General features: G+C 36.6%; 1 protein-coding gene across 4 annotated transcripts in view; it reads left to right on the top strand.

Moving 5' to 3' along the window:
• The window catches only part of SF3B1 (splicing factor 3b subunit 1), a 60,752-nt gene extending 36,454 nt beyond the window's left edge, over positions 1-24,298 (top strand). For 3 of the 4 annotated variants that reach the window (XM_025912533.2, XM_086719213.1, XM_086719212.1), the window contains 21 exons: positions 6-85; positions 1,685-1,855; positions 5,457-5,694; positions 7,191-7,403; positions 7,644-7,765; positions 9,400-9,597; positions 9,700-9,801; positions 10,590-10,769; positions 11,739-11,825; positions 11,949-12,219; positions 12,740-12,885; positions 12,998-13,144; positions 13,283-13,408; positions 14,137-14,358; positions 14,860-15,042; positions 15,134-15,245; positions 16,732-16,852; positions 17,143-17,274; positions 18,392-18,664; positions 21,290-21,506; positions 21,944-24,298. In XM_025912533.2, the coding sequence (XP_025768318.1) occupies positions 6-85; positions 1,685-1,855; positions 5,457-5,694; positions 7,191-7,403; positions 7,644-7,765; positions 9,400-9,597; positions 9,700-9,801; positions 10,590-10,769; positions 11,739-11,825; positions 11,949-12,219; positions 12,740-12,885; positions 12,998-13,144; positions 13,283-13,408; positions 14,137-14,358; positions 14,860-15,042; positions 15,134-15,245; positions 16,732-16,852; positions 17,143-17,274; positions 18,392-18,664; positions 21,290-21,506; positions 21,944-22,102 (3,500 nt within the window). In that variant the 3' untranslated portion in view covers positions 22,103-24,298. Of the gene's footprint in view, positions 1-5; positions 86-1,684; positions 1,856-5,456; positions 5,695-7,190; positions 7,404-7,643; positions 7,766-9,399; positions 9,598-9,699; positions 9,802-10,589; positions 10,770-11,738; positions 11,826-11,948; positions 12,220-12,739; positions 12,886-12,997; positions 13,145-13,282; positions 13,409-14,136; positions 14,359-14,859; positions 15,043-15,133; positions 15,246-16,731; positions 16,853-17,142; positions 17,275-18,391; positions 18,665-21,289; positions 21,507-21,943 lie in introns of those variants that run through there. The other variant, XM_086719214.1, reaches the window with a different exon arrangement.
• The last annotated feature ends 1,329 nt before the right edge of the window (positions 24,299-25,627 follow it).

Here is a 25,627-nt window from a genome sequence, read left to right as displayed (position 1 = left end):
TGCAGGAGGGAAGACCCCTGATCCTAAAATGAATGCTAGGACTTACATGGATGTAATGCGAGAACAGCATTTAACCAAAGAAGAGGTATGTGAACCGGATTTTTATTTTAGTGGTTGTGACATAATGTAAAGAAAGTTCAAATTGATACTTTTGTGTTTCCTTTTTATTTGCTACACGAGTAATATCTTAATAGTATTAATAAAAATTAAGTTGAGAAGGAAACCTTACCCAAAATTCTGCCTCCTCCCAAATTAAACTTTCATATTTCTATGTCCTTTTCTAGCCCTTGGCCTTTTGGCTGTATATATATATGTGTACGCATGTATGTATATATACACATACACAGACCTGGTGGATATATTTGTAGGGAGGATTGGTGGTGTGTGTCCAAAATAGATGTGTAAAGGCAAAGTCAGATAGTTAAAGCATTCCTTGAAAAACCTTTTCAATTCATCCATAAGATTCTGTTTGGATATGGGTGGAGAAGACTGAAGGATTCCTAATGGCCTGTGGTGATTGCTTCATTTGTTTTAATAGTGAACCTTTATAACTTAATTACAATTATATAATTTGTTATATGGATTAAGTGGGTTTAAACTTTACTTTAAAATCATAAGATAAATTAAATGGATTTGTTATGATTACATTGTATATAATTTACATAGTTACAGTTGTTTTAATGCTAGAGAGAGAGCATGAGTGTGAGCAGAGGAGGGGCAGAGAGAGAATCCCAAGTAGGCTCCATGATACAAACACAAAGTCCAACACAGGGCTTGAACTCACAAACCACGAGATCATGACCTGAGCCGAAATCAAGAGTCAGACGCTTAACTGAACCACCCAGGCACCTCTGTGTAGTGAAAATTTTTAAGTTTTCACTTTTTGCCACTTTTCTATCTTACTACATGATGTTAATTGCTATTCATCAGAGTTTTATTTTTTTAATTTTTTTTTTTTAACGTTTATTTATTTTTGGGACAGAGAGAGACAGAGCATGAACGGGGGAGGGGCAGAGAGAGAGGGAGACACAGAATCGGAAACAGGCTCCAGGCTCTGAGCCATCAGCCCAGAGCCCGACGCGGGGCTCGAACTCACGGACCGCGAGATCGTGACCTGAGCTGAAGTCGGACGCTTAACCGACTGCGCCACCCAGGCGCCCCTCATCAGAGTTTTAAATAAAACTTAAATAAGACTCTGTTTTTCAATGAAAGCATTTTGGGGGCACTTGGGTAACTCAGTTAAGCATCCAAATCTTGGTTTCACCTCAGGTTGTGATCTCACAGTTATGAATTTGAGCCCTGTGTCAGGCTCTGCATCAGTGGTGCAGATCCTGCTTCAGATTCTCACTGCCCCTCTGCTGCTCTCTTGCTCGCTCTCCTTCAAATAAACATAAAATTTTTTTAAAGCATTTTGATTGTCCACCAGTGAAGATTTTACTTCATTTAAGTGTATTTAAAGTAAGATGCTCTGTGTTATGAATTCTGTACTTATCTGTTGTGCAGAAGGGCATTGTATAAAGACTAGAAATACAGAAAATAAAAAGATATAAAGAATGGGACTACCAGTAGCAGCATAGAACAGAGAATGAAGAAAATGACATTAAATGGAAATGACCATGCTGATTATATGGGAATATGTTGAAAATATTTTAGAGATACTTAGTGCTTATTCAAATATTTTTAGAGAGAAATTAGGCAACAACTAGCAGAAAAAGCTAAAGCTGGAGAATTAAAAGTTGTCAATGGAGCAGCAGCGTCCCAGCCTCCCTCAAAACGAAAACGGCGTTGGGATCAAACAGCCGATCAGACTCCTGGTGCCACTCCTAAAAAACTATCAAGTTGGGATCAAGCAGAGGTAATTTATTTTTGTTTTTTATGATTGTTATTATTTTTAGTTTATCCCTCTCATGTACTGTATTAGTCTACTCTTGGTGACCTAACAAGGGAACAGAGAATGGTGGTTTAAACAGTAGTCATTTGTTTTCTCACAGTTCTAGAGGCTTAAAGTCAACCTCAGGGTGCCAGCAGGGTTGATGTCTGGTGAGCGTTCTCTTTTTGGCTTGCAGATGGTTGCCTTCTTGCTGTGTCCTCACATGGCCTTTTCTCTGTGTGCACATGGAGGGAGCAAGGGACCTCTTGGTGTCTGTTCTAATGACATTGGTACTATCAGGTTAGGGCCCTAACCTTATGACCTTATTTAACCTAATTATCTCACTAAAGGCCCAATCTTTAAATACACATAGGTGGTTAGGGCTTCAACGTAAGTTTTGGAGGGAAGACACAGTAAAGTCCATAACCTGGAATAAAGGAATGTCCCTTTTGGAATATTAAAATAGATATTTCAGTACGTCACATTGTGGAGGTTAAGTATAATACAATGATCTTCCTTATTTTCTAGATGGATAATTTAAGCATCTGACCACAGGTGTCACATTGGCAGTGCTACTGCATTTCCTTGGTCAGTTTATTTTCCTAGAGAACCGTTTTGGGGGTTGTTTTTATTCTAAAGAATAAAAATAAACTTTTCTTGAGCGTTCATTTATTTTTGAAGGAGAGAGGCAGAGCATGAATAGGGGAGGGGCAGAGAGAGAGGGAGACACAGAATTGGAAACAGGCTCCAAGCTCTAGCTGTCAGCACAGAGCCTGACACGGGGCTCACACTCACGAGCCATGAGATCATGACCTGAGCTGAAGTCAGATATTCAACCAATTGAGCCATGTAGGCACCCCTCAAAAATTTTTTTAATGTTAATTAATTATTTTTGAGAGACAGCACAAGTGGGGGAAGGGCAGAGAGAGAGGGGGACAGAGGATCCAAAGCAGGCTCTGTGCTGACAGCAGTGAGCCCATGTGGGGCTCGAACTCACGAACCGTGAAATTATGACCTGAGCCGAAGTTGGACATTCAGCAGACTCAGCAACCCAAGCACCCCTGTTTTAAAATGTTTAAAACTTGTGATAAAACATTAATAATGTAAAATTTGTCATTTTAACCATGTTTAAATGTACAATTTAGTGGCATTAATTACACTCAATGTTGTACAGCTGTCACCGCTATTTTCAAAATTTTTTCATCACCTTGAGCAAACTCTATTAAGCAGTAATTCTCTGTCTCTCTCACTCCCAGATAATTTCTTTGTTATTTCAATCTTCTAATACCTTCTTAACAGCTTTTTATATGATGATATTAATTCCTATTTTTCCTTTTTAAAGTAGAAATAATTGAAAAACTTAAACATGTTCCCACTATGAAATCTACCAGTATGCCTGTTTCTGGTTTCATCTACTTTTTCTTTCTGTAATGAGGTGTTGATGCAAGTTGAACAACTTCTGCTTATGTACTATTTCCCATCTCTTCTTACTACTCAGAGACTTTTGTGTAACATCAGTTTTTTCTCTAGATTATTATCAGCAAACACATTTTACCTGTTTTCCTTCTAAAACCAGAAAACTACAGGAAACCATTCCTTGATCTTCACATCCCCTTCTAGCCATTTCTGACTTTTCACTGCAAAATGCTTTGAATGAGTTGTCTATACTTGCATTCTGCTTATCTGGTGTTTTGCTTGTACCACTCCACCAAAACATCTCTTGTCAAGGTCATTTGACCTCCTTTTGGTAAATCCATAGACCAAGTTTCAATCCTCATATCCTATACATATCATATCATTTCATTTATCACATATCAGTGATATTTGCTATCACTTGATTCCCTTTTCTTAGATTCTGAACTTGAGTTTCTCTTGATTCTCCTAATACTCTCCTAACTGACTCCTGTCTTGTTGGTGAGATCTTCCTCGGCTTCCTTTAACTTTGGGGGTGTTCTAGTGCTCAGTCCTTGGACCTCTTTTCCATCTAAAAGCACTCCTTCCTCTCATTTCTATCTTCCTATACCATCTCCGTGAGACTACTCCCAGATTTACAAATCTATCCCATTCATGTCCTGTGTTCCTTGGACCTAACACTTTTATTTGGATGTTTAATAGGCATTTAATTTTTTTTTTTTTTAATAGAGCATGAGTATGGGAGAGGGGCAGAAGGGGAGAGAGAAAGAATCTTAAGCATACTTCATGCTCAGCGCAAAGCCTGACGTTAAGACTTGATTCCACAACCTTGGAATCGTGATCTTAGCTGAAATTGAGAGTTGGACACCTAACCAACTGAGCCACCCAGGCACCCCAAAACTGTGGGAATTATAATGGATAATAGAATGAATTTATTTCCAGGGTGCCTGGGTGGCTCAGTCCGTTAAGTATCAAACTCTTGATTTCAGCTCAGGTCCTGATTTCTTGGTTAATGAGATTGAGCCCCGTGTCTGGTTCTGTGCTGACAGCACGGAGCCTGCTTGGGATTCTCTTTTTCCCTCTCCTAGCCTGCTTGTGTGTGTGCACATGCTTTCTCTCTCTCAAAATAAATGAATAAATACTTAAGAAATTTATTTCTTCCCTGATTCAGCAGGAGGAGCAGTTGCCAAGATGAGATTTTGAACAATTCATGTGCTTCATTCACCTAATTGAAAATTTCTCAACCCTGAGTGATACATAAAATCTTTTTAAAAGAAAAAAACTGTTGAGTCTTAATTATGGTATTCATGTAAATTTGCAGGTGTAAAGCTGGGTAGAATTCTTGTGTTGGATAGAGAGCATTCAGCTTTAAAATAAATACATAAAGGTATATTACAAAACCTATGTGGAATACTTGAGTCTTAAATCAAATTTTGTGTGGCTTACACTGAACCACCTGATAGTTTGATACTGTATTGTCTCCACTGTGCAGGTTGTTTTGTTATCATGGGCTGTCTGATGCCCTGAATCACCCACCACTTGTCTCTGTTCAAACTATAGTGGAACCTTTGGTTACTTCACTCCACTTCTAATCTTTTTTCACTAATAATCTTGTCAACTTCAGTTAGAATTATACTACAAATGTGATTTTAAATCTCAAGGATTAAAATTATGTGGCAGTATCTACTTATGACCCAGGTGATCCAAAACATACTTATGTTAACTAAAAACACACACAAAATTGAACACAAACACAAAAATAGTGTTTCCTTAGTGTGAGAACTTCTAGGTATATGTCTCTAAACCTAGTTTGGGAAGTAGCAATGATATCATTAAAGCTGAAATGTTTAGATTGCAGATGGCAGACAGAGAAAGCTTAGTGGTTTTCTAAAAGCTACAGAGATATTAATGGCATATCCAAGGTTCATAACCCAAAATACATTTTTTTTAAGCTAGGGCTTTATTCAAAACTGTTCAAAATTAAAACTTTACATTGTCTTTAGACATATTTGCTAGGAAGTAGGTATCTTTTAAGCAGGGTAGTTTACTCTCATTTATACAGAAGAAGACTAAAACGTTTATTTGTTTACTATCTTCCTAATAGAAATTTTCTAGTTATTTTTATGTGAATGTGTAGGTGTGTGAAATAAAGGTATTTTTTTGCTTTGTTAAGACCCCTGGACATACCCCTTCCTTAAGATGGGATGAGACACCAGGTCGTGCAAAGGGAAGTGAGACTCCTGGAGCAACCCCAGGCTCAAAAATATGGGATCCTACACCTAGCCACACACCAGCGGGAGCTGCTACTCCTGGACGCGGCGATACGCCAGGCCATGCAACACCAGGCCACGGAGGTGCAACTTCCAGTGCTCGTAAAAACAGATGGGATGAGACCCCCAAAACAGAAAGAGGTACTTCTAGTGGAGTCTGGGTGTGTGTTTGGGTGAAGTATTGATTTGATGAGTGGTACATTTATAAGAGGAAATCTGTTTACATCTCTAGTCCTGGCTAGACAGGTAAATAATCAGCTGCTTTGGGGACACATAAAGGACTAAGCAGATCATATGCCCAATTCTTTTCCCTTCTTGAAAAGGTTTAATATTTATTTTAGGAAGAACATTAGGAGAAAGAAAAGATTGTAGACCATAACTTAGTTTTTTATTGTGATAAAATATACATAACAAAATTTACCATTTTAACTGTTTTATGTGTACAATTCATTGGTGTTAAGTGCATTCATTTTTTTAAAAAACCAATTACTTTTTAATTTACATCCAAGTTAGCATATAGTGCAATAGTGGTTTCAGGACTAGATTTCTTTTTTTTTTTTTTCTTTTTTTTTCTTTTTTTTTTAGGACTAGATTTCTTAATGCCGCTTACCCATTTAACCCATTACCCCTCCAGCAACCCTCTGTTTGTTCTCTATATTATTTTCTCTTATGTTTTGTTCCCCTGTTTTTCTATTATTTTTGCTTCCCTTCCCTTATGTTAATCTGTTTTGTATCTTAAATTCCTCATATGAGTGAAGTCATACGATACTTGTTTTTCTCTAATTTCGCTTAGCATAGTACTCTCTAGTTCTATCCATGTAGTTGTTAATGGCGAGGTTTCCTTCTTTTTGATTACCAAGTAATACTCCATTTGTGTGTGTGTGTGTGTGTGTGTGTGTGTGTGTGTGTGTGTGTAGACACACACACACACACACACATCACATCTTTATCCATTCATCCATCGATGGACACTTGGGCTCTTTCTGTACTTTGGCTGTTGTCAATAGCGCTGCTATAAACGTTGGGGTGCAATGACCCTTCAAAACAGCACTCCTGTGTCCCTTGGATGAATACCTAGTAGTGCAATTGCTGGGTCATAGAGTACTATTTTTAGTTTTTTGAGGAACCTCCATACTGTTTTCCAGAGTGGCTACACCAGTTTGCATTTCCATGTGTCTTGTTAGTTCTTTATAAGATTAGCCGTGGCAGGTTAAGACTTCATAGTACATCTGCTATATTTTTATAAAGAATTTTTAGTGATGGGGAGAGTGCTTAACATATAGTAGATGAAAGAAGCAGTATAGAATTGTATGTACAGAGTAATATCAACCGTATGGAGAAATGAAAAGTGGCTCAAGATGCATAAAGTGGTTGTCTCTGGGTTGTGATAGTATGCATGGTTAAAAAAATACTTTTGTTTTCTTACTCCTCAGTGGTTACTATGCTTTTGTAATCATTGGGAAAGAAAAAATGAAAGAGAATAAAGACGAAATGAAAATTAAAACTCTTAAGTGGGTCTGCATTTTAAGAATATCCTTTTTTTGAACTTGATCCATTTCAATATTAGATCTTTGAGAATACACTAATTTTTTGACAGTGGTTAAAATTTTATATTTATTTACTTTTTTTCTTTAAAGATACTCCTGGGCATGGAAGCGGATGGGCTGAGACTCCTCGAACAGATCGAGGTGGAGATTCAATTGGTGAAACACCAACTCCTGGAGCCAGTAAAAGAAAGTCACGTTGGGATGAAACACCAGCTAGTCAGATGGGTGGAAGCACTCCTGTTCTGACACCTGGAAAGACACCAATTGGCACACCAGCCATGAACATGGCTACCCCTACTCCAGGTAGAAACTTTCCCATTGGAAATACTTTTTACCGGAAATATTTTGAATGTTTTTCTCTGAGGTATTCTGTATGTTATTAATGTTTATTTTTAGCAAGAATGACCAGATATAAAAAGAAGTCTTGATTTGAGTTGATAATATAAAGCAATTATGAGGTTAACTGTCTTATATCCCAAGGACCTATGTAATGATAAAGACTTAACGCTATAGATTGTTACAGAAATTTGCTTTTTTTGGTAGGTCACATAATGAGTATGACTCCCGAACAGCTTCAAGCTTGGAGGTGGGAAAGAGAAATTGATGAGAGAAACCGTCCACTTTCTGATGAAGAATTAGATGCCATGTTTCCAGAAGGATATAAGGTAATGTGGTATTTATAATGTGAATTTTCTTTAAGTGTTCTTTGAAAAAATTAATTGGTCAGGTTTACATTGGCTTTGCCCAGATTTACTACTGTTAATTCTTTTAGCTATTTCCGAAAAGTAATAGAGTTGAAAAACTGAATGATACAAAGCTTTTATTGCTTTTGGAAAGTGAGAAATTTCAAGGACTTCTAGGACCATACTTTGAGAACTTGCTGCCTTTGGGATATGGAATAGCTTGTTGCTTCAGTTCATCATAGTCTCAGGATTAAGCTCACATTAGATCATGGTTATTTTACTTTGTGTTTCACAAGATTTTGTGTATTTAAATTCATGGATTGCAAATGAACACAAAGAATATTGTTTTTACCGTATCAAGTTAAAGTTTAGTTTGAGTTATAAAATGTACCTGGCATTCAGGGACCATTTGCTGGTCTAAAGGTAGTCTGTGGTCATATAGCTGGAACTAGATTCCGATGGCCTCTACAGAGCCTTACATTGCTGGTGCCCATTGCTTTTAAGAGTTTGTATATGTATGTTTTTCCCCCTTGTTAGTTTTGTATTAGAGTGTTTCAAGTGTTCATGAATTTCTGCTTTAAACTTGTTGTAGCCTCCACATAACGCTGTGGGTATAGACATTTCTGCAACTTACTGTTGACTTCCTGAATGTCTTCTCAGTTACAGTCATTGATTACCTTAATATCCATAGGAGATAAAAATCTTTCTTAGTGAATCTTAAGTGAATTTCTTGGTTTAATCAAATGGTGTATTTTATAGGATCTTGGTAAATATTTTGGTTTTAGTTTTTTGTTTTTTTTATTTTAGAGAGCACGAGCAGGGGAGAGGGGCACAGGGAGAGAGAGACTCTTAAGCAGGCTCTGCACTGAGTGGACCAACATGGGGCTCGATCCCATGACGAGATCATGACCTGAGTTGAAATCAGGAGACGCTCAACTGACTGAGCTACTCAGGCACCCCAGATTTAGTTTTTATACATTTTGTCAAGCAACTTAAATACTAAGATTCTTGCTTTTACGGTGCAGAGATTTGTATGAATCTAAATTTTAACTTTATTAAAATTAACCCTTTATATATTATGTGCACTTTGTGAACTTATTTCCATTTATGACATGTCGGCTCACCAACATGTTTATATAGATTAATGTTTGAGAGTGATCAGAATTTTATAAGCCTGCTTCATGTATCTACTCATTTCCCCACATTACTAATATTCTTAATGTGCTTTTTAATCAGCAAATGAGAAATGTTTGTCATACAGATTAAAAAAAAAATTTTTAATGTTTATTCCTTTTGAGAGAAAGAACAAGAATGAGGCGGGGAGGGGTAAAGAGGGAGGGAGACACAGAATCTGAAGCAGGCTCCAGGTTCTAAGTTGGTCAGTACAGACCCTGATGCGGTGCTCAAACTCCTGCACTGTGAGATCATGTGACCTGAACTGAAGTTGGATGCTTAACCGACTGAGCCACCCAGGTGTCCCTGTTATACAGATTTTAAATGATAGAACAAGCAGGAAGCTTCTTAGCTAATAAACTGTTAAGATATTTTAAATACAAATATTATTGTGTTATTTTATAAAGTCAAGAAAATCCTAAACTGTCTTTTAACTGTATTAGGTACTTCCCCCTCCAGCTGGTTATGTTCCTATTCGAACTCCAGCTCGAAAGCTGACAGCAACTCCAACGCCTTTGGGTGGTATGACTGGTTTCCACATGCAAACTGAAGATAGAACAATGAAAAGTGTTAATGACCAACCATCTGGGAATCTGCCATTTTTAAAACCTGATGATATTCAGTACTTTGATAAACTTTTGGTAAGTGATAATAGCAGAACTGAAATACCATTTTTTATTTAGGACTTAGAAATCACAGTATCTTAATCTAACTGCATTTTCTTTTTTTTTTTTTGCTGTTAGGTTGATGTTGATGAATCAACACTTAGTCCAGAAGAGCAAAAAGAGAGAAAAATAATGAAGCTTCTTTTAAAAATTAAGAATGGAACACCTCCAATGAGAAAGGTAAGTACTAGTTCATTACATCGTCATGTTCACTATAGTTTTATGTTTAGAAATTTATAATTAATCTCTTCATCTTTACCATGGGCATAGTGTAAGGGAAAGAAAGGTGTAGTATGAAGGATTTAATTTTTTTTTTTTTTTTTAATTTTTTTTTTTTTTCAACGTTTATTTATTTTTGGGACAGAGAGAGACAGAGCATGAACGGGGGAGGGGCAGAGAGAGAGGGAGACACAGAATCGGAAACAGGCTCCAGGTTCTGAGCCATCAGCCCAGAGCCTGACGCGGGGCTCGAACTCACGGAGCGCGAGATCGTGACCTGGCTGAAGTCGGACGCTTAACCGACTGCGCCACCCAGGCGCCCCTAATTTTTTTAATCAAACAGCTTTATGCTAATACAGATGCTGAAAAATGAGATTCTCCTTTTTGTTCTCCGGGCCTTTTTATAAATTTTTTTTTTAAGTTTATTTATTTTGAGAGATGCAGGGATCTGCAAGAGCGCTAGCCAGGGAGGGGCAAAGAGAAAGGGAGAGAGAATTTCAAGCAGGCTCCATCTTAGAAACTGTGAGATCATGACCTGAAGCAAAATCAAGAGTCAGATGTGACTGAGCCACTCAGACGCCCCTCTAACTTCAGAGTAATTTGATGGGAATGCACTTATGCTAATGTGTAAGATGTCTGTGAAGTTTATACTAAAAATATTAAGGTAAAGAAAATCATGGAGTAATTAGTTCTTTCAGAATGCTTAATTATAAGGGAATATACCTTCTACTCTTTTTTTTTCCCCCCAGGCTGCATTGCGTCAAATTACTGATAAAGCTCGTGAATTTGGAGCTGGTCCTTTGTTTAATCAGATTCTTCCTCTACTGATGTCTCCTACACTTGAGGATCAAGAGCGTCATTTACTTGTGAAAGTTATTGATCGAATATTATACAAACTTGATGACTTAGTTCGACCATATGTGCACAAGGTGTGTTGTTCTAATTAGTGTTTCTAATAGTTGGATAATTTTTAATATAAAAACAATTAATGGATTTCTTAAGTCACTTATTATTTGTGAAATTTAAAAAATTCTTAAAAGTTAATAGCTGATGCATGCATTCACAACAAAAAAGGGAAATTTCACCCCCCTGTAAGACACTCCACAGAGTTAACCAATATTATATTTATATGTCCTCTTAGACCTTTTTCTTTGCACAAGTATATATCACACGTATACAAATGTATGTGTGTAGATATTGAAGGAACTTTTTGTCATCTTGACTAAAATGGTTTCATATTATTCATACTTTTTCATTTACTTTTATTGGTATTATGTTAGGGTAAGAAAAGATACATGTCTGTAGCATGCCATTTGGTGTTAAGGACCCATCTTTTTGCTGGTGGTAATAATGGCTTAGAATTGTTAAGTGAAGATCAGTGTAGTTTTTTTTTTTATGAATTTTTTTCAAATTTTTTAATGTTTGGTTTTGAGAGAGAGAGAGAGAGAGAGTAAGTGGGGGAGGGCAAAGAGAGAGGGAGACACAGAATATGAAGCAGGTTCCAGGCCCTGAGCTGTCAGCACAGAGCCCGATGTGGGGCTTGAACCCACGAGACATGAGATCATGACCTGAGCCAAAGTCGGATGCTTAACTGACTGAGCCACCCAGGCGCTCCAGAAGTTGTTATTTTTTTAAATATTGAATATTTGTTACTCTGTGATGAACAGTTCTCCCCAGTTTTTATATGGGGTTTGAAATTATGTAATTAAAATTTTTAATTGTCCCTTGTTACAAAGTCCTGGTAATTATAAATTTCCTAGCAAAATATGTTTTGTATGCTTGTGTGTATAAATTACATAAATGACCTATAATAAAATTTTTTCAATATGTATTTAATTTTCTTACACGAGTATGGCATTAGTAATTGGTGTGAAAGTGTAGCTCTTTTTCTTTTTCAGATCCTTGTGGTCATTGAACCATTGCTAATTGATGAAGATTACTATGCTAGAGTGGAAGGTCGAGAGATTATTTCTAATTTGGCAAAGGTAATTTACATTATATTTCTAGAGAAGAAAGTTTTGTATCCATTGATGGGATTATTTGATTATAGAAGGAAAGCGTTGAGGGTTAATGTTATCAGCTGATGAGTGTCCTTCTTGACTTTTTAGGCTGCTGGTCTGGCTACTATGATCTCTACCATGAGACCTGATATAGATAACATGGATGAGTATGTTCGTAACACAACAGCTAGAGCTTTTGCTGTTGTAGCCTCTGCCCTGGGCATTCCTTCATTGTTGCCCTTCTTAAAAGCTGTGTGTAAAAGTAAGAAGTCCTGGCAAGCGAGACACACTGGTATTAAGATTGTACAGCAGATAGCTATTCTTATGGGCTGTGCCATCTTGCCACATCTCAGAAGTTTAGTTGAAATTATTGAGCATGGTAAGTTGTGATATAACTTCATCTCTTTAAAAATTATTTTTACTTACTAAAAAAGTTTTTTAATGTTTATATTTGAGAGAGAGAGAGACTGAGTTTGAGCAGGGGAGGGGCAGAGAGACGGAGACAGAATCTGAAACAGGTTCCAGACTCTGAGCTGCCAGCATAGAGCCCGATGCAGGGCTTGAACTCAAGATGAGCAGTGAGGTCATAACCTGAGCCAAAGTCAGATGCTTAACCGACTGAACCACCCAGGCGCCCCATTACTTCATCTTTTGTAAAATAGGTGTCCTGAAATTTGGGCTACTGATTTGGAGAGATAAATGGAAGGGTTCTACCTACAAAAACCCCACATAATTTGTGATGGGGTTTATTACGTTATCTGCTAATAGGCTTTGGTTCATATTGGCTTTTGTCTGATTTTGTCTAGTATGAACAGATTCTTCATTTTGACTAAATAATGAGCTTGTGAAAATTAAGTAATATTGTCACTTAGTTACAAACTGTGTTTGGTTTTTTCTAGGTCTTGTGGATGAGCAACAGAAAGTTCGGACCATTAGTGCTTTGGCCATTGCTGCCTTGGCTGAAGCAGCAACTCCTTATGGTATCGAATCTTTTGATTCTGTGTTAAAGCCTCTATGGAAGGGTATCCGTCAACACAGAGGAAAGGTAGGTTTGGTTCACCAGATAGATTTTATTTTTCTTTTCATTTCCACTCATTGAAGTTAAGGCAATTAAATCTAACTTACTAAGTATACGTATTTTTTTTACTTTAAAATAGGGTCTGGCTGCTTTCTTAAAGGCTATTGGCTATCTTATTCCTCTTATGGATGCAGAATATGCCAACTACTATACTAGAGAAGTGATGTTAATCCTTATTCGAGAATTTCAGTCACCTGATGAAGAAATGAAGAAAATTGTGCTGAAGGTAAGTATTCCAAATTGTTGTCACGGATTGGTTCACCTAAATTGGGTGTGTTTCATGGTTCAGAGAATGTTAAAGCCCAAAACTATTTAACTATTGTTAAACCAAGACTGTATTTACTACTATTTTTTAACCTTTTAGGTGGTAAAGCAGTGTTGTGGAACAGATGGTGTAGAAGCAAACTACATTAAAACAGAGATTCTTCCTCCTTTTTTTAAACACTTCTGGCAACACAGAATGGCTTTGGATAGAAGAAATTACCGACAGGTAAACTTTCATTGTAAAAAATATTTTATCTTTTTTTTTTTTTTTTTTTTTGAGAGTGAGCAACTTTTTGAGAGTTGGGGAGGGGCAGAGGAAAAGGAAGAGAGAATCTTAAGCAGGTTCCACACCCAGCGCAGAGCCCACCATGGGGTTTAAGGGGCTCTATCTCAGGAACGTGAGGTCATGACCTGAGCCAAAATCAAGAGTCAGACACTTAACTGAGCCACTCAGGCCCCCCGTAAAACATATTTTCAAAGGGTGCCTGGCTGGCTCAGTTGGTAGAGCATATGACTCTTGATCTCAGGGTTGTGAGTTGAAGCTTCATATTGGTCATGGAACCTACTGAAAAAAATATTTTTAAATAATGTTTTCAACTAATTCTTTAGTTAATTTGAATGAATATTAAACATTGTTTTTGCCCTGGTCTCAAAATATGTGCTTGATTATAAAAGGAGATGTATTTAGTCAGCTAATTAACTTCCATTTTGATTTTGCATTCTAGGATAAATGCTCAACTATGAATTAATGTCTTTGTCTAGTTAAAAGAAATACTTAATCTGGGCTAGGTGAAACATGAGTACAGTCTTACCTTAAATCATTTTGACTTACTCTCACATTTATGTTTTTTGGGTTACCTTTCTCTTAAAAGTTTTTGAAACCGGAATTAACTGTTCTCAGCCTACTTGCTGGCTTGGATAATACCTAAAAGGTTTCTTTCCTCCTGTCTTTAGTTAGTTGATACTACTGTGGAATTGGCAAACAAAGTAGGTGCAGCAGAAATTATTTCCAGGATTGTGGATGATCTGAAGGATGAAGCTGAACAGTACAGAAAAATGGTGATGGAGACAATTGAGAAAATTATGGGCAACTTGGGAGCAGCAGATATTGATCATAAACTTGAAGAACAGTTGATTGATGGTATTCTTTATGCTTTCCAAGAACAGACTACAGAGGTAATGATACAGATTATTACAACAAATTGCTGCTGACCTTTATATTTGTAAAACACATTACTTTTCAACCAAATAATTATCACTGAAAAGTAATTGAATTTGAAATTTTAAAAATGCTCATGTTCTCATTTCAGTTGTCTATGATTTAAATTTTTTAGATTTGATTTTGTTAAATTAATCTTAGTATATTTAAAATTTGTTTTAATGTTTTGTTTTTTTGAGAGAGAGAGAGAGAGAAAGTACAAGTAGAGAAGGGGCAGAGAGAGAGGGAGACACAGAATCTGAAGCAGGCTCCAGGCTTTGAGTTATCAGCACAGAGCCCAACACAGGGCCTGATCCCACGAACCATGAGGTCACGACCTGAACTGAAGTCGGACGCTGAACCGACTGAGCCACCCAGGCACCTCTGAATATTAGTATATTTAAACTATTCGGGCACAAACTGAATTGTAGTCTCAATGAATGTAGTTTTTAAATTTAACATTGCTTTTCTTTTTTTAGGACTCTGTAATGTTGAATGGCTTTGGCACAGTGGTCAATGCTCTTGGCAAACGAGTCAAACCTTACTTGCCTCAGATCTGTGGTACAGTTTTGTGGCGTTTAAATAACAAATCAGCAAAAGTTAGGCAACAGGCAGCTGACTTGATTTCTCGAACTGCTGTTGTCATGAAGACTTGTCAAGAGGTAAACTTTTCTATCAGATTCTTATTTTCCCACCAAATAGTTCCATGTGAATAGTAACATTTTAACTTTTTTTTTTTTTTAATTTTTACAGGAAAAATTGATGGGGCACTTGGGTGTTGTTTTGTATGAGTATTTGGGTGAAGAGTACCCTGAAGTATTGGGCAGCATTCTTGGAGCATTGAAGGCCATTGTAAATGTAATAGGTATGGAATTTGCTGGTCATGAAAGAATTTTTTTATTTTGTTTTTTTAAGTTTGTTTTTTTGAAAGTAAGATACAGAATCACATTTAGGAATTGAGTAATGATTTCTGATACATGGTTTTAAGCACTTCAAAATCATAGTTAAGTCAGGATGTCATGAAAGTTGTTTCCTAAAACTCATTTATATTGTACTTTAAACAGAGAAAAGAGGGCAAGTTTAGGACCTGTAAAGAGAGGTGAGAATAGTTACCAACTCAAAAAACTTTGAAGTCATGGAATAGAGAATCCTAATAAAAACAGTGTCTCACCTGAAACGTATTTGAAGGGTGTGAGGAAACAATGCTGAAGTTTTAGTTTTAGGAGACGAAATATTGTATATTTCTTTACCCTTGAATTAATAAATGATTATGGCAGGTTTTTCTGTTTGCTGTCATGTTTCAGGAACATAACCAGAGAGAAAAGTGGATTTATCAAGTTGTTGTCTCATTTTTATTTATATCCAATTCTTTATCCATTCAGTTTTCTAACCCAAAGCAAAACACAAGTACATTACAAATGTCCCCTTGGGTATGGAGAGCAAAGCTTTCATTATTTAAGAAAATTATGATGTAGCAAACAAATGGTCTCTTCTCTTTAATGTTTACTGTAGTTGAACATGACTTCTGCAAAAGTAACTTCTGTATGGTTAAGAAGAGCCAAAATAACCTAGCAGGAGGTCAGAATAGCTGACTGATAGCCACTGTTTTTCTCATTTTACTAAGGGGTTTTTATGCAGTATAGGAGATCTTTGAACCATTGCATTGACATGTAATCCCCAATTTAGCCCTGTCTTCTATACCTGAAGATAGCTACTTGCCAAAAATCAGTTACTTGGCCACTTAAGGGACTCTGGTTTGCAGGGAGTTGTAAACCATATTGTTGGTCAGGGAAACATGGGAAAAGCAATGGAGAGAGAATCAGAACAAGCAGTTCTAGTTAGAGCAAGAGCCCCTGCCAGCTGCCTCCTTTTTTCTCTCTTCATAGGTGTAAATACCATCCAAGTATGCCCTGCATTGCAGGGAGACTGGAGATCTGTTTGTTTTGCAGTTAAAGGGTAAGGGGGCCCTTTCTGGAAAATTTTGCTTTAATTTACATGTCTGCCTCTGGCTTATATTGTTGTGTATGGCCGGAACATAAACTGTCCCCATATTTAAATATGAGTGTACAAATACATTTCAGAACCAAATAAAACTCTTCTGTTGTTGAGTATCCATCATTTTTTAAATCACTTCACTAATTTCTTTTCATTTCTATGCATAATCAGAAGTTGTTAATAAAAAGTTAAAAACAATTCTGAGTCTGGTCAGAATATGGGGCTTTTTCTTTCCATAGGCAGCTGTAAGTTTATATTTATGCCTAGTCATCTATATTACGTTGCTAAGTAAAAGGTAAAATGAACAAGTTATAGTTCAAATGTTTATTGATAGTGTGTTGACTTCTATTAAATAGGTATGCATAAGATGACCCCACCAATTAAAGATCTCCTGCCTAGACTCACCCCCATCCTAAAGAACAGGCATGAAAAAGTACAAGAGAATTGTATTGATCTTGTTGGACGTATTGCTGACAGGTAAGCAGATTGCCTAAACATTTTTATGAACAGTATCGGTTTTTACGTTTAGCTGCTTTTTTATTCACTTTGCAAATATGCTTAATGTTGCTAATACAAACATATATGGTAAGACTATCCAGTGAAATGTTCTGTGAAATTTCAATTTGAGATGGTGATTAGAGGTGGCAATATAATTTTTAAGATTACTGCTTAAACTGAGTAGATAGTCATGTTTTGAGAACTGAATTTGCAAGTTTACCTTCTAAAATTTCTTATTATCAGAATTAACTTTTTTCTTTTTAAATTAGGGGAGCTGAGTATGTGTCTGCGAGAGAATGGATGAGGATTTGTTTTGAGCTTCTGGAGCTCTTAAAAGCTCACAAAAAAGCTATTCGTAGAGCCACAGTCAACACATTTGGTTACATTGCAAAGGCCATTGGGTGAGTATTACGTACTTTTATGTATGTATTTTTAATTTTGTAATAAACCCACTGTGTTGAAAAATGCTTTTATTTCTGTAGTAATCTCTAAAAGTGTGGTGTGAATAATGCAGGTGAGAAAGCATATCGTTTAACACTGACCTCCAGTTTTTGAAATGTTTTCTTAAATTTTAAATTGAATTAAAATGTATGGAGAGTTTTAAAATTTATTTTAATCACACCTCAGGTATTTTCAGAAAGGAAAACAGTACCATCTTTAGAATAATTTCAGATTTTAGCTGGTCCCTTTCAGGTATTGTTTAAAATATTAAGGCAGTTCTTAATAAAACAATGAGCATAATTCAGGTCTCATGTTAATACTTTGTGTTTTTAAAATATTTTTCTAAAGCGAATCCACAGACAACTGAAATTATAACTAGTAGATAATTTGTGGGTATTTGCTCATCTCATCAGAACCAAACTAGAAGAAGTAGTCATTGTACAAAATGAGATACCACACATACATGTGGTTTAATAACAAAATATTTTTAAGCAATACAACATAATAAAACCCAGATTAATTAGAGTCTCCTTACCCCCTCCCTGTCTTTTGGTAGCAGTAGTAGAATAATTTATTTCAGCGGTGGTATAGTTAAGACTTTTGCAATGAATAGCTTTTGTGCTTTTTTAGCTTCAGTGTCTGTGGTGAAATAAATGCTTAGTGAATAGATGTTACAAAGGTGTGTGGGCGGGAAGGCAAGAAAAGAAAGGTAGATTATGTATTGAGGCATGAGAGACCACAGTTAGGATACTTCTGCCTAGCTCTGATGGCCATGTTTTGACCAGTCTAGAATTGTTCAGTCTAAAACTTCTTTATATTTTAGGAAGTTCACTAAAGACTAAAAATTACATTTGAAAATTACTAACCATTTGAATTTTTTTCTTCAACATATATTTTAATTTGATGAAGTTTTTAAGTGGAAATAAGTACCAGTGCTAAGTGACATTATTGTATTTAATCATAAAATTACAAAGTTGCCAATAGTTATTTACCATAAAGTTTTATTCCTTTACATTTTTTTCTTTCCAAAATTTGACTTACAATCTGACAGATTGCTGACACATTTATTTTTTTCAGTCCTCATGATGTATTGGCTACACTCTTAAACAACCTCAAAGTTCAGGAAAGGCAGAACAGAGTTTGTACCACTGTAGCAATAGCTATTGTTGCCGAAACGTGTTCACCCTTCACAGTACTACCTGCCTTAATGAATGAATACAGAGTTCCTGAGCTGAATGTCCAAAATGGAGTCTTAAAATCACTTTCCTTCTTGTTTGAATATATTGGTGAAATGGGAAAGGACTACATTTATGCTGTAACACCGTTACTTGAAGATGCTTTAATGGATAGGTAAGTGACCTGAATTAAATGCAAGAAAGAAATAGTTATAATTCTTCCTTTATTTTAGAACTTATTGAAATAATTATTATGTGACCTATTTGTTAGTGATGCAGTTAAAGAAGGGGGACTATGAGACTGAATTTTTATGGAAGTGAACATGACCATTCTCTCCAAATAACATTTATGCTATAGTGGATCCCCAAATTTTTTTTTTTAGGTGCTCCCTCCCCTTTTAAGCCCCCCTTTCATATCTTTAGACTAAATACATTTTGAAAAGCAGTGATTGGTAAACTTTTGTTTTAAAAATTAATTGAAGTCATGGGGTACAGGGGCAGTTCAGTTGGTTGAGCATCCAACTCTTGATTTCAGCTCAAGTCATGATCCCAGGATCATGTGATGATCAAACTGCAAATCCACGCTTAGCGTGGTGCCTGCTCGGGATTCTCTCTCCCCTTGCTCCTCTTCCCCCGGTGTGTACTCTCTCTCTAAAATAAAGGACAAGGAAAGAAATTAATTAAAGTCAAATATAGTTGGAGGAAATGATGAGCATGAGCTTATTGGTGTGGCAAAGAGACCTGATCTATTTAGCTTTTTATTAGTGCATGCGAAGCAAAGATTATTATTAGGCTTTGTAACTACTGAACATAGTTCTATTATTCCCATTTTAGGCCCCCAGTTATTCAGACATTGACCACTGATACAGGACTGCTTGAGTTATTTGATAGATTCCTGATACCTTTAACTATCTGGACCGACATACAGCTTTAAACACCAAAGTAATTCATGTAAAGAAGGTTCAGGGTCCAGGTAGTAACGGAAGGGGTGCTTGGGTAGCTCAGTCACTTGAACATCTGATTTTTGTTCTTTGGCTCAGTCCATGATCTCTCGGTTCATGAGTTCAAGCCCCATGTCGGGCTCTGTACTGACAGCTCAGAGCGTGCTTGGGATTCTCTCTCTACTTCCCCCTCCCCTTTCTCTCTCTTTCTCAAAATAAAAGAGTCCTAAGTTGTAAGGGAAATGACTGTTTTAGCTCTTTATTTTTCAAGAAAGATAAGGTATCCAAATTAGAAACAATTCAATTAGTTTTGTGTACACATTAAAGTTACTTATTCATGACGTTCCAAAAGGGAGGCTTAACAGGATCAACAAGTTACCAACAAGGTATAAATGCATGGAAGACATAGAGACAGACTAAGAATCCGGTTCTGTAAAAGTCTAGCCACCTGGGGCCCAGTAAATCAGAAGCATATTGTTCCATATTCCTCAGTGAGGTGTGCCTGACCATCAGAGTGCAGCCATCAAAGTATGTGACCTGCAGTTAAAATTTATATTCTATGTACTATTTTTTTCTTAAATTTTTTAAATGTTTATTTACTTTTGAGAGACAAAGCATGAGTGGGGGAGGGGCAAGGAGAGGCTGCCTGCTGAAGCAGGCTCCAGGCTCTGGAGCCCAACACGGGGCACGAACCCATGAACTGGGAGATCCTGACCTGATCCGAAGTTGGCCACTAAACTGACTGAGCTACCCACGCACCTCTCTGTGTACTATTAAGTTGAGGTGTAACTTGTCAAAAACTTCCAAATGAAAAGAAACAAATACCTTTGGGAAATTGATTAATGAGGAATGCTGCTTTACTATAAAGTGTACTTGATTAAGTGTTGTTATAGTAAGTAAGAAATAAGGATGCTAGCAAGTTCAGTGTTTTTTCTTCTATCTTTAAGGTGTTGTTACCTTTGAGGGCAAAGTGTATGAACTTGTTGTTTATACTCATCACCAACTTATCTGATGTTTTTCCCAGCTGAGTCACTGTAGAATAAATAACTCCATGATTTGTCATAAATTCAGTTAACATGGGAGATGATAGAATTCTTACTCTTTTGGTTTGAAAAAATTTTTGGTCCTTCTCCCCAAATTGCATTTTTGTTTTGTTTTGTTTTAATTTTTTTTTCAACATTTATTTATTTTTGGGACAGAGAGAGACAGAGCATGAACGGGGGAGGGGCAGAGAGAGGGAGACACAGAATCGGAAACAGGCTCCAGGCTCCGAGCCATCAGCCCAGAGCCTGACGCGGGGCTCGAACTCACGGACCGCAAGATCGTGACCTGGCTGAAGTCGGACGCTTAACCGACCGCGCCACCCAGGCGCCCCCCCAAATTGCATTTTTGAATGAAACTTAAAATTTACAAGGGAAGGGTTTTAATTTTAATTTAGTTGTCTCTTATATAGCAGTGTTGAATCACTTTTCAAGTCTATTAAATTGATGAGTTTAAAATGAGATTACTGTTATTCATATCTAAGAGTCATGTATCCCCTCTTTAGTAGCATACTAAAAATGCACTGCACAGAGCTCTCTTGCTCATATTCCTTTCAAAGGTTAATTGGGAATTACTTATTTTTGAGCCACAGTGAAGTTTGCATCATTAAAGTAAAAATTCTCAAGGGGAATCCTGAATCTGATACAGAATGTTGTATATTCTAAAGGCATTTTATATCAGGTACATAAAGTATGAGATGTTTGCATTTGTTCCCTGCACCGAATTTGTAATTTAGTTTCTAATTAGGACAGGTAAGTGTTTCCTGTAAAACTAAGACCATTTTAACAAGAGGGTTTTTCTTTTTCCACCTGCTACAGGGACCTTGTACACAGACAGACGGCTAGTGCAGTGGTGCAACACATGTCACTTGGGGTTTATGGATTTGGTTGTGAAGATTCACTGAATCACTTGTTGAACTATGTATGGCCCAATGTGTTTGAGACATCGCCCCATGTAATTCAAGCAGTTATGGGAGCCCTGGAGGGCCTGAGAGTTGCTATTGGACCATGTAGAATGTTACAGTATTGTTTACAGGTAAGGTTAAGATTTTTATTTATTTATTTATTTTTTTATTTATATATGAAATTTATTGTCAAATTGGTTTCCATACAACACCCAGTGCTCATCCCAAAAGGTGCCCTCCTCAATACCCATCACCCACCCTCTCCTCCCTCCCACCCCTCAAGGTTAAGATTTTTAAAAGGTTACTCCATGAAAAAAAAAATAATTTAGTTGAATTAAGTCACTGTTCTTAATTATGAGTAGGCTAGTTTGTACCATATGGGAAAACAGTTGTGGGGGGAGAAGAGATTAGATTTTGTCTTAGCTTGTTGCAATTTTGTGCCTTTGTCAGGTTTTTTTCTCTTAAAGAGAAATGTTTGGAATCCCATCTTTATGGTTTGTTGGTTAGTTGTGCTAAGGTTATATATGTTACTGAAAATTGAAATAATATAACTTTCTAATTACTCTAGGGTTTGTTTCACCCGGCCCGGAAAGTCAGAGACGTGTATTGGAAAATTTACAACTCCATCTACATTGGTTCACAGGATGCTCTCATAGCACATTACCCAAGAATCTACAATGATGATAAGAACACCTATATTCGTTATGAACTTGACTATATCTTATAACTTTATTGTTTATTTTGTGTTTAATGCACAGCTGTTTCACCTCTTATTGCTTCGATTTGGTGATGTAAACTTTTAAACATTGCAGATCAGTGTAGAACTGGTCATAGAGGAAGAGCTAGAAATCCAGTAGCATGATTTTTAAATAACCTGTCTTTGTTTTTGATGTTAAACAGTAAATGCCAGTAGTGACCAAGAACACAGCGATTACACACACTATACTGGAGGGATTTCATTTTTAATTCATCTTTATGAAAATTTAGAATTCATTCCTTGTGTTTAAAGGGAATGTTTAATTGAGAAATAAACATTTGTGTACAAAATGCTAACTTGTGTGTGTTTTTTGAACATGACTTGTAAAATGCGGAACTTTGATAAAGTATTGGTTTGTGTAGAGTAAGTGGCTTAATTTTATTTTCTGTTACCTGGTTTATAGAAAGTAGTTAGCAGAATATAAACTATATAAAGTGATGGCATCTTTGTCCAATTCCATTGTTCTGTTGATAATGACATCAAGAAGAGTAGTAGCTTTGGGGGTGTTCACCTCAAACTAGCACAACTGTTCTATCACCATAGAGAATATAGCATCTTTGCTAACCTGTATTGAGTAATAATATTTTGCACTTACATAGCGCCTTTCATCTCTTGATTTCTCAAAATGCTTTATGAACATGTTTAGGAGAAATGATTTAAGTCATATCTAACTCTTGAGTCTGTGTTTAGAAAGTGGGTAAGGTATCTACTTTGAAATTGCTTTCTACTTAAGTATTGCTAATAGAATAAGACAATCTTTGGGCTCTTTCCCATGTCATAAGCCAGTACTCAACAATGTATTCAGTAAATACTTGTTGAACACTTAAACTGTATACCAGCCACTGTGCTTAGTGTAGGGGATGCAAAGGTGCTTTTGACCTGCCCCTTGCCCTTAAGAAATGCAGTATGATGGAAAAGGGGAGACACATCTAGTTGCGTATTATGTACTGTGTTATTACACAATTGCAGCAGCTAAAATGTCTAGGTTTGCTTAGATCTATAGATGTTAAGCATAAGTTGGAACACCATTTAATTTTAGAGGAACTAAGCATTAAGGTAGTGCTTACCATATTTTGGCAACTACTTTAAATATATTTTCAGCTTTTCCCAGAAATCCGACCAAAAATTTCTTCATTTTAGTACTTTGACTACCCATAGCAGTTTTGCCTCCTTATTTTAGTGCATTGGTGAACTCGAATGGGAAATGAGATTCTACAGCAGAGTATGCATGGGATGGCTCTGCTACTTTAAGTAAAACTGTTACACTGTGACTAAGGAGTTTGTGCCTCCAACCGTTAACACTTAGTGCTTCCTGTGTTGGAGGCTTACATGACAGTTTGTAATTGGTTGACTTTTACAAAATGAATACTGAGCAGTAAAGGACTCTTCAGGCAGAAGTTGTAACTCCTTATTGTTCCTTGTGTAACATTATGACAACATGTCAGCGTGTCCTAGAACACAATTTTCCAGATCTTTATTCTTTGAAGTTTTTGTAACAGTAGCCCCCATTATAACTTTACATCTTACTATTCCTTGTAGTTTATGTCAAATGACCTTCAGTAATTTCTAATCATGAAAATTGCAGAAAATGGTTTCGAAGCCAGAATTTGGTTTTAAACTGGTCTTGGAAAAATTTAGTTGTATTTTCACCTCAAGAAGTTGGGTAACTTCAATTTTCTTGGGCCCTTCCTGTTTATGGAAAACATATCTGCTTTGTAGTGGCAAAATGGAGCAAAAGAGACCACTTTATATGACTTTTACTGATGCAAATCATTTGAAGGCAGGTGAGGGAAATACAGCTATGACCTTAAAGGATGGGACCAAATAGAGGCTCATAGGTGTTTGGATAATTTTATATGCTTATTGAATAAGGAAAGCATTTTGTGATACCCTCATGTGAAAGACGCTATGTGAAGTTTTAACTTGTTCAAAGACTTTCTCTCTTTTGGTGTTTCTTAAAGCCAAACTTAAGCAGGAAGAAAATGTTCTTAAGGGATGACAGTGGGTGGGTTTTTCTGTGGGCTTTTGTTGGTTTTTCTGTGGGCCCTCTAATGGAATTGATCTCTTTGGCTGTTCAATTTTTTCATATTGTATTTTTAAAATTTGTTGTACGGTGCCCTGTGAGCATCAAGTACCACCAGATGAATAAAACTTATTATATCTAAAGTCTTAGACCAGTTTTTAATCTTAGTTGACTATCGTTGTTGCACTACAGTGTTGTGGTTGTGCCATTTAAATAATATTGCTCTTTGGGTGGTTTTCCAGAAAAGGGAACTTCATAATGAAAAATCAAGAACTTTTTCTTTAAATTAAGAAACTGAAAACAATAGTGCCGCCCTATCTATGGGTTTAATTGCTTGACTCTTTGGTTTCTAGTGCTTCTTAAATCCCTTAGGTTAAAGGAAATAGAAACTACAGCTATTACAATTTTTCAGTTTTGGCATACTGACATTTTCGGTCAGATAACCTTTTCATTGTAGGAATCCTGTCCTGACAGATGCCAGTAGCACCCACCCCAGTTGTGACAACTAAAAATGCCTCCAGGTCATGCCTTGTGTCCCTTGCAGGGCAAGATTTCCCTAGGTTGAGAACCATTCAGACTTGTTTGAACAGGATTCGTGTGATAAAATTAAAGCATGATGTATAAAGCATTTTCATTTTGGGCAACATTTGCCTAGGAAGTGACTAGAAATACTATTTCACAAATACTTAAACACCTACCTTGGGTTAAGTGCCACACCAGTGTTGGGGAAAGCAAGATGAAAGCATGTAAGATGCCAACTGACCTCAGGTCCTCAGAGCAGCTTGTGGTCCAGGTGGAGCCAAGTGTGGAGTGCAGGGGCAAGAGTGCCAGTGGCTCAGTGTTCTACTTGGAATGCAGTTGTTCAAGGCCCAGCTTGTCACCTGTTGGGAGAAAGAGGCCAGGCAGAGAATGGAGCCTTTCCCCTTTTTAAAAGATATGGATATGAAGCCATAGATTTTAAGGTGATATGATAGAGAATTTAGATTTGCAAGGCAGTCAAGGTTTATAGGCAGGAGGGAGTAAGTAAACTATAGGGAGTGTAGGTCAGCGACATTTCTAGTGTTCATTCTAGGAAAACTTAAAAATTCTTAATAGTTTATTTTATAATCTAAAGAGACTATGAAAATATGCTCATGTATCATGTTGGACATAAGCTTTTTTTTTTTTTAATGGCCTAATACATTTTTTTTTGGAAGGAAATTTGTAATAAGTTAGTGAATGAGAAACTGAAGGAGATCTATAGTCTGAAGTCTTACCCTGGAATACGTTTGTCCTGGGCCAGAAACTCACAAATAGGAAAAATTGTTCATTGTTTCTGTGTCTAACTGTGCTCTAAACTTTAAAATTTCAAATATTGAGAAAAGTTGGAAGAGTGGTACAATGAACACCTGTCAGTGTATCCTCCACCGAAATCTAGCAATTAAAATTTTGCGAAATTACTCTATTTTTTTAAATAGTGTATTTTTAGGAAA

The sequence above is a fragment of the Puma concolor genome, chromosome C1 (genome assembly GCF_028749965.1).
Source record: "Puma concolor isolate L17-30 chromosome C1, mPumCon1.1.hap2, whole genome shotgun sequence".
Lineage (NCBI taxonomy): Eukaryota > Metazoa > Chordata > Mammalia > Carnivora > Felidae > Puma > Puma concolor.
This window is presented reverse-complemented; position numbering and strand designations above follow the sequence as displayed.